Source organism: Gastrolobium bilobum, unplaced genomic scaffold (assembly GCF_033153095.1).
Source record: "Gastrolobium bilobum isolate Gb01-03AN ecotype WA unplaced genomic scaffold, APGP_CSIRO_Gbil_v1 utg7477, whole genome shotgun sequence".
NCBI classification, from domain to species: Eukaryota; Viridiplantae; Streptophyta; class Magnoliopsida; order Fabales; family Fabaceae; genus Gastrolobium; species Gastrolobium bilobum.
The window spans coordinates 196,418-205,801 of NW_026896373.1; the positions used below are offsets into that span (position 1 = coordinate 196,418).

Here is a 9,384-nt window from a genome sequence, read left to right on the forward strand (position 1 = left end):
TTTGAACTTGTATAAAAACTCATTTAATAAAAGAGATTACAGACTCTAATTCAAAAGTTTGGTCTTATAACCTAGGGAAAAGTGTGTGTCATTTTAAAGGATGTAAAGTTGTGTCATTTTAAAGGATGTAAAGTTGTGTCATTTTAAGAGAGAGAAAGAGATAGATAAAGGAGGAGAGAGAGTTGACAAAAAAATATAAAGGTGTGAGTCCCACCTCTTTGTGAGAGTGAAAGGATGTAAGTTGTGTCATTTAAAAGGATAAACATTTTTCCCTATAACCTATTAGGTTGGCCTCATATACTAACTCTTATTTTTATTTTATATTTTTTATACTACTTAATTATTAAACTCAATCTAATTTTTACTTTCTCTTCGTGGTCCATCATCACTTTACTTTCTCTCTTTCACTTCACTTCATCTCCTCTCTTCGTCTCTCTCTACACTGTCGGAGTCCACACCAGACCAGCACAACCGCAGCAGAGAAGAAAGGTTCACTGAAGGATAAGGTTGGTGGTTGGTGAACTCTAACTAATCTTCTTCTAAACAATTTCTAAGTGAGGATAATTCTCATCTTTCATTTGATGTCTTGGAATGGTGGAAAAACAATAGCATAAAGTATAATATTTTATCAAAGATGACAAAAGATATATTAGTAGTATCAGTCTCTACAGTCGCATCTGAATCGACATTTAGTGCTAGGGGAAGAGTCATTGATGTTTATCGGGCAAGTTTGGCAGAAAATACGATTCAAGTATTAATTTGCGGTGCTAATTGGTTACGTAATAAGTATGGTATAAAAAAATAGATGGTATTAATTTACTTAATTTAAATTCTTTTATATCTTATTATATTATAATTAAATGTCAAAATTAATCTGACTTGCTTTTTGTTTTTTTTATGTAGGAAGAGACAACATCGCAATATATTAAATTGTTTACGCAAAATTTATAAATGATTTTGTTCTATTTTATGCTATTTGGATATATATTGAGTTTATAAATATTTGTAGAATTATTAGTGGTGTTGATCGTGTACTCCATTTCGATAAATTTTTATTGTCTTATTTTTTTTTTTAACAGACTAATTTTTTATAAATAAATCAGAAAACAAACCGATAATTAAATTCAAAATAGGTTACAGGCTAAGCCTATCTAATACATTTAAACACAAATTTAACCTTTTAAAACTAAAATCCAACACAACCTGGCCCGGCCCATTAACACCCCTATGCAACATCCTTGCAATTAGGGGTGTAAATGGGCCAGGCTAGCCCGGCCCGGCCTACATTGAGTCCGGACCAGACCCGGCCTTTCAGAAAAGTAGAGTAGGCTTAGGCTTATAAAAAATCTTTTTTAACAAACAGGTCATAGGCCAATTTTGTCAAGTCCAGCCTACAGCCTTGTAGGCAGGCCTATTTAATTTATTAAAATAAATTAAAATCGATGTTGTGAATGAAGTTTGCTCATCGTAAAATTGAATATTATGAATATTGGTTCGATTCTTGTACGTAATAATAAATCACACGTAACATCCACTCCTAAACTTTGTACCAAAAACCCAAGAGGAAAAAAAAATAGTAATCGAGGCGAATTATAGAAAAGATTTCATTTCAGCTACATAATCTCCCTCTTAGCTTTCAACTATTTTAATTGTAACAGTTCCTTCACGAATTGATGTTTAACATCCTATGTAATTTCTGCTTTGCCAGTTGCTACACATGACTTCTTTAACGTAGCATTAGCTTCGTTCTCAGAAAATGCGAAAACCACCAAATTCAACAGTGGGAGGCCTACAAGGCCTGTAGGCCATGTTAGGCTTTCTTATTTTTAAAAATGGGCCGAGCTTGGCCTACAAATAAAGTCTTTAATAGGTCAGTAGGCCAGATATGCTGAATTTTTTTTAACGTAAACTTGGGCAGTCCAGCCCGTTTACACCCCTACTTGCAATTATTAGGAAAAGCATTGACACATATATTGGAATGCACTACAGGAGCCAATTTTAAAACACAAATTGACACCCAAGTCGGTATCTCTTTGGAACTATCCGATTTGCATTAGAAGTATGACCCTGAATTTTCCGCTAAGATATTATAAAGTGCGCTATTTGTGACACCAAAGATTGTTCCTGAGTGTAAATCTAATCAATGTAAACAACTTTCTCTTTTATAACCAGTTTAACTGTCACCACCAGTTCCACCACAATGTTAACTGAAGTGCATGTTATTTTAACTATAAACAATGAGGCCGGTTATATTGTCTACAATTTTTTTCTTATCACCTCTTTTCTTATCGTTAAATTAAATTCAAATCAACGGTTTTTGTCGTTGTGAGAGCAGATTGAATATGGGTTCTGCAACAAATATTATATGTGAGATGCAGATGTCAATTATCTTATCCACGATTTATTTTTTCTATCTATAATATACATTTTCAAATTAAGGATTCAATGGCAGTTGGGATCTATTGATTTGTCTATTTAGTTTAATTTTTTTTTCGGTAAACATCTATTTAGTTTAATTAAATTTTAAGTTATTTAAACCGCTAATTTTAATTTAATCTAACAGTAAAAAAGAAGTAGTAAAGTAGTAAAAAAAATGATAGACAATATAACAAGCCTCATAAATAATTTTTAGTTTTAGTTTTTTAAGAATAGTAGGGGAAACTCAAAATCCTTTGTAAGGAATGCTTTCACCAAATGACAAACCATGATAAATAAATTAATATTACATTTTAACCTAAAATCTTAATATTAGAGGGTTGATTTATATCTATTCAAGGTGAAACTTCATCGCACTGCTCACACTTCAATTAAAAAAAGAATATAACTGTTTATGCACGCGAGAGGACTGATTCTGATATGATTAATATCGCCGCGCACCTTTATTTGGCGATAAAACTTTTTGTACTGACGGTATTTAAAAAAGGAAAAAATATATTTCTTTTCTTACCTCAGATAAAATTATTTCCCGTAAATTTTTTTGAAATTTGAAAAATAAAATAAAAAACACTTTAAAAATTTTACTTTTCTATTATAATATAAAGGAAAAAAATTAAATCATTTAAAAAATAATATCATAAGAGCAACAAGCAACAACAAATATTTAAAAATAATTATATTAAAAACTAGCCAATAAAGGGGGGCGGGGGGAATTGTTACTTCAACGAATATGACAATAGTAAGGGTAAGTTATCAGATGTTCCCGTTGAGACTAGAAACGAGCTCAAACGCGTTTAAGATTTTTCTTGCTTTGAAGTTTGAAAGGTATAGTAACTTTCTACCTAATCATTCTTATTATACAAATTTACTCTCGATATGAGTAGAAATATAAGGGCAGAAACACAGGTTTTTCATTTTAAAAAACATTATTTTAGTTGGAGAATTTTTAAAATCAAACGATGAAACGAGTTTTTCGGAAACCTTTCAATTATCTTTTATTCATTTAATTCAAAAACCTTTTATTAGTCTTTACCTCTAAAATAAAAAATCAACCCTCTCATTTTTCTTCCCAAACTCACCCATCCAAGCGTGTACACTCCTTATTTTGCTATTTGGTTGTGACGAGCGTCACTTGAAGCACCAGAGATATCCTCTAATTTCAACAACTATCATATCGATGTCGTATCACATATCAGACTAGTGTTACGCAAAAATCTCGTATGGATCTCTAAATTGTGCTCAACACAAACAAGCATTTCAAGCAAAGGGGATTAAGTGAAAATTTAGATCATGTACGAACTTTTCTACGACCCTAGTCATTCAATTTATATAACCTATTGATCATAAAAATAGAAAGTCGGTTCTTCTTTATGTGACAATTATGGCTGTTGAGTCATCCGAAGAGCATTCGATTATATTTTCTGTTTTTCTTTTGAAATTAAGTTTTGAACAAAGCCTCGTGTTCATATTGGAATAATTACACAGCAATTAAGAGACAACTCCTTAACAAAATTGCAACTATACCACAGAAATTTCTATCTCCAAATTTTCTCTTCAATTTAAATACTTTTATTTCCTCATAAATCTCACACTACTATATCAACCTTAGGACATGTTTTCCCAACTTGAAGCCATACAACAATTTCCAGCCAATTCCTCCATCATTAAACTATAACTTTCAAAACCTAAATCCAATATTTAAATAGTATACGATACATTTCTAACCCAAAATTTTACTAATAGTTTGCTGTCATCTGATTACTAATATCAGTCGTTTGTTGCATACTTTCTGTATAACCATATATCAATGATCACCAAGTTGTAAATCTAATTGAAGCTGATACTCTATATTTCAGAAGGCTAGCTTAAGTTGCTTAATTCATAAAGATGCTACAAACATTCACAAATTAAATTAGGCAGCAAAGGGTAAAACTGAAAAAGTAGTAGTAACAGTAATAGTAGTCATAAGCGACAGCAAATTAGAAATAAGCTGAATATTTAAACAAATCAACAAGAGTACAAGACACATATACATGACTTGTATAAATTAGAAGTATATGCCAGATTGTCCGAAGTTAATCAACAATATATAAGTTAAAGATTATGCACCTTCAATTTCAGAAAAATTATACTTGGAACAAAGAACCTGCAGAAATGGAATAAAATCTCAACACAACATGAAAACACAGACAACAAAATGAAAACCAATACGCAAAAGCTAAGCATTAACAACTTTAACAACATAATGATCATACAGTCAAGATGAAACCAGACTATTTGAGCATTGCAGTCAAAGGCATCAAAAGGTGTGCCTAAGGCATTGAGGAAAGGCGCTAAAAAAGGATCAGTAAGTCTTGGTGCCTTAGGAGCACCTTCCTGGTTCAAGCAAGGCACGCCTTTAGCACCTTACTGATAACAGTAAAAAAATTCTGAAAGTCTAACCATCCAACCTGCTAGCTATGATGCTAACGGGGTAAAATAGTCAGGATGTTAAAAGAATAACTAGTAGTTGGCCTTCGATACTCTCAGCAACTTGCAGCTTCGGGTTTCGTTAATTGAATGTCTTTCATTGTTACTAAAAATTTTATGCTTGAGTAGTTAATTTCTGCCAAAAATCAATGCAAAATAGTCAAATATTTTACTGGTTTTTCTTTAATGTTAATGTATTTGTTTAGTAAGGCATGCGCTTTTTGGCACCTCTCACTAGGAGAGATAGAAACCACTTGGACATGGCACCTTTCTTCCTTCTACTTGAGTAAAAATACATTGTGCTTTAAGCATGAAATATACTACATGCCCAGAGTACTATCGTCCAGTTTAGCTTAATGACTTAATTTTCAGGGCTTTTATCCGTCATAGTTCTAGGACTATCTCAGTCTGTGAGATCATCCAATCCTAGAATCCCAATACCTAACTCTTAATTCAACATTGCATCTACAGCTATCAATTTACTATCATGGTACAGATAAACTTTCAAACCTAGCCATATAGTGTTAAACTTCATACAACTCATTTCCGCCATTTCCTTATCAGCCATAAATTTTCGGACAACTGGTAGCCTAACACATGTCTATGTATATGCCTTATTGATGATTGAGACAAAAGGTGCTAATAGCTAAAGTAGACTGATATTTGTAAAGCATTTCCCTTGTTAAATAAAAATAATAATAATAATAATAAAAAATTCTGATATGACTTATTATACTCAAGGTGCACCAGCACAAGACCACGGTGGTAATAGATAAACTGAGGTAATGGCACAAAAAATAGAACTGAAATTAACCAAACCTGAAGCAACATTGGACACAAATAAGTTAGTAGTTCATCTATATGATGCACTCAGAATATAACCCATTCAACCTTTGATTTGACATCAGCAAATTTTCAGAAACTAATTTTAAGTCTTAAGCAAAACCAAAACATAATTTAACAAGTGGTAACAATTTAGCATGGCCTCGATAAAGCCTTAAACATAACCAGAAAAGACAGCAAGCATTGTAGCATAAGATAAAAAATATTAAAGCCAAATGACAAAATTTAATCAAAAGATTCTCATCTAAAACTATTAATTCCTGTTAGAAATAATAAGCAAGATGGTAACCCTACTTAAGCAGAACACAAGCAACCATAATGACACCAGGATAGAAAGACTGCTGTAATTAAACTTTATACAAGATCATATAACCGCGAAAAGCAGATTAGGCAGCTAAGCATCCCTAGCAAAATGTTCATTACCCAAGAAAACTTCATATTACCTGCAAAGTGGATGCCTTCTAAAGAAGTGCCTACCTCAAAATCTCTCTAATGCGCAAACACAGTGTCATTTCGTCTAGGCGGTCTGTCGGGAATAGATCCTGGCTTGAATTTCGAAGCTTCATGCCTTGCCAATTCAGGTGGAACAGTGCTATTGCTTTGAATGAGCATCTGTTTGAGGTCATAAAAGACATCAGTATCCTGAAGAGTCAGGAATGTTGTAGCCACACCTGTCTTTCCAGCACGACCAGTACGCCCAATACGATGTGTGTACATTTCAATATTCCCAGGCATATCATAGTTGATGACATGAGCCACATCAGGTATGTCAATCCCACGTCCAGCAACATCAGTTGCAACAAGAACATTGTATCTCTTGGTCCTAAATCCTTCAAGACTAATCTCCCTCTGCTCCTGTGATTTCCCTCCATGCAAAGTAGTCACACGATAGCCTTCCTTGTCCAAATTCTTGGCAACCATATCTGCATTCTTCTTGGTGTTAACGAATACAATTGCCGTCTTGTCATTAAGCTCGTCAAGCAATCTCTGAAGCTTATAAAATTTCTCAGATTCCTTCATCATGTTGACATGCTGGCTGATCAAGTCAGTAGTCTTTCCAGCAGTACCTATGGTCACCACAACAGGATTCCTTAAATATTTCCTAGCAAGCCTCTCCACAGCGGGTGGCATGGTGGCACTGAACATATATGTGGTCCTATAAATCTTCTTCTCATCAAGCTCTTCATCTTCATTCTCAGGTTTCAGATTGCTGGAAGGCATGGCATCCAGTACCCCCATTACCTGGGGTTCAAATCCCATATCAATCATACGGTCAGCCTCATCAAGAACAACATAATTGCACTGGTTGAGAACCGCATAGCGTCGCTCCAAGCAGTCAATCAAACGACCGGGAGTGGCAATTACAATTTCACAACCTTGCCTTATCTTAAACCCTTGCTCCTCAATAGACTGTCCACCAACAATGGAAACAACCTTGATGCCCATATACTGAGCAAACTTAACAGTCTCATCCTCGATCTGCTGCGCAAGCTCACGAGTAGGTGCCATGACAACAGCATAGGGGCCCTCAGCCTCATTCTCCTCACTAATGGGAGGAAGCCTGGTGATGTAACTCAACATGGGAAGAACAAAAGCAGCTGTCTTCCCCGAACCTGTCTCGGCAACGCCAATGACATCACGTTGCTGCAACCCAAGAGGAATTGCAGCCATCTGAATGGGAGAAGGGGTCTTGTAACCAGCCTTCTCCACAGCCTTCAAGAGCTCAAGGCTCAACTTGCTCTCAATCCAGCTCCTCATTGGCCGAGGAATCTTCGAACCCTTGTAAGAGATGTTGTAGTCCTCCCTGAATATACGCCAATCCCTCTCTGTCATCTCTTCAAGCTTCTTCTCGCTCCAATGGCGGTCCACTCTCATGTCAAACGTATCATACATATCAGCGGCGGCCTCCTTTCGCCGCTGTGCGTCTGCCTCCTCCGGCTTCTCCTCCACACCGTCCTTCTTACGGATTTGCTCCCGCATCTCCTTCTCATTCTTGGCCGCCAGCTTCTTCTGCTCACGGCGGTCCATCCCAGCACGAAACCCCCGCCCGAACAGCAGTTGAGCCTCGTGAGGATTCTGGTACAGCACGTTCATGTCACGCGAGGTGTCCTCCGTGTTCTCCCAATCGAAGGAGAAGCGGAACTTCTCGCTGGGTTTGATAACCCGCTTCTTAGGCTTCTTGGAACCAAGGTACTGCTCCTTGATTGATTCCATCTCTTTCTCGCGCTCTCGCTCAGCCAATTTCTCCAAACGAGCACGCTCGCGAGCCCTACCCTCCTCTTCGCGCTCCCTCTCTCTGTTTCTTCGCTCAGTTTCACGGTCTCGATCGCGTGCCCTATCACGCTCACGGCCACGGTCGCGGTCCCTGTCTCTATCCCTATCCCTATCTCTATCTCTATCCCTATCCCTATCCCTGTCTCTATCCCTATCCCTATCCCGGTCGGAGGAGAGTTTGGGATCGGAGGGGCGGTTACCTGAAAGCAGCTGTTCCTGGAGTCGCCTCTGTTCGGCGATATCTTCTTGGCGGCGTTGAAGGGCGAGTTGCTCGCGTTGTGCTTTGGTTAGGAAGACTGGCTTGGATGTGGTTACGTCGTCGGTGGAGCGTTTCATGGTTTTTGAAGTTGCAATGGCAGAGAGAGAGAGAGAGTAAAGTAAGAAGAATATGAAATTATAGAGAGAGAGAAAGAGATCGCTTGGTTAATAGCAGGAGGGGAGAGCAGCGCTCAAACACAATACCAGACCTGATTCCAGACACTTCTATTCCTCTACTCTATTTGCTTTCCAAGCAGTTTTCCTTTCTGAAAATTAATAAAAAAAAAATGACAGAACTTGGGAGGGCTGGTTCTTGCCATATTTGGGCAAGGCCCAGTTTCAACACACATAAAATAGAATTGGGCCCATATATTTAGGTGTATACTGTATAGGTTTATTAGTCTGAGGTACCATAACAGTGATAATAATTGAACAAGTTACTTTTGGCAGTTTTGAATGTTGCTTCATGAGAAAGGATTTATGGCAGGTTTGGATGTGATTTTTTTTTTCTCCAAAAGTTAATTTTTGTAAGAAAATAAAAAAGAACTTTTCAAAGAAAAAATAAATTTATTTGGATGCCTACTTTTAAAAAAAGTTATAAAAAGAGCTAAAAATTTATTTTTTTAAGTTAAAAATTTTAATTTATAAAAAAAGTAAAAGTTAAAAGTCAAATATATTCTTTTCAAAAACCAAATATTTAAAAAAAAATATAAATAGTTTTATCTTTTATAAAAAATATTTGAAAAATAAGTAAGGCACAAAAAATATTTTTTTTGAAAACCCATCCAAACTGACTTTTAATATCGGACCTAGAGGTATTCCGCCAAAATAATAATTCATAACATATATCAAATAGTTCAGAAAAATAAAATAAAATATACTTTAGTTAGACCACTTTTGTTTGTACAAAGTGAACTCCTAAATTTATATGAGAAATTTGATAGCAAATACATTAATTCTTGAGAAATTAAAACTCCACCTACAAATATTGACTACATCGGTCTTTCTCAATAAAACAAAGTGTTCGGCAGCTTGTCGCCGTGTCGGAACGTGTCAGACACGACTTTCCCTGTTTTTACAAGTATCCTTTGGGTATAAACCACT

The 9,384-nt window shown here is 35.8% G+C and overlaps 1 protein-coding gene across 2 annotated transcripts; it reads right to left on the reverse strand.

The window, feature by feature from the left end:
• Positions 1 to 4,068: 4,068 nt before the first annotated feature.
• On the reverse strand, positions 4,069 to 8,517 carry LOC133299420 (DEAD-box ATP-dependent RNA helicase 21). Of its 2 annotated transcripts, none has more exons than XM_061498871.1 (2): positions 6,226 to 8,517; positions 4,069 to 4,582 (listed from the first exon to the last, which is right to left on the reverse strand). In XM_061498871.1, the coding sequence occupies exon 1, from the start codon at positions 8,356 to 8,358 to the stop codon at positions 6,238 to 6,240; it is 2,121 nt and encodes a 706-aa protein (XP_061354855.1). In that variant the 5' UTR covers positions 8,359 to 8,517; the 3' UTR covers positions 4,069 to 4,582; positions 6,226 to 6,237. The 2 variants fall into 2 exon arrangements, with proteins under 2 accessions (XP_061354855.1, XP_061354854.1); XM_061498870.1 differs by having other exon boundaries at positions 4,073 to 4,582; positions 6,192 to 8,517.
• Positions 8,518 to 9,384: the final 867 nt, after the last annotated feature.

What these genes read in the sequence shown, in the direction of transcription:
- LOC133299420 (XM_061498871.1), bottom strand. Translation starts at nt 8,358, where the DNA reads ATGAAACGCTCCACCGACGACGTAACCACATCCAAGCCAGTCTTCCTA.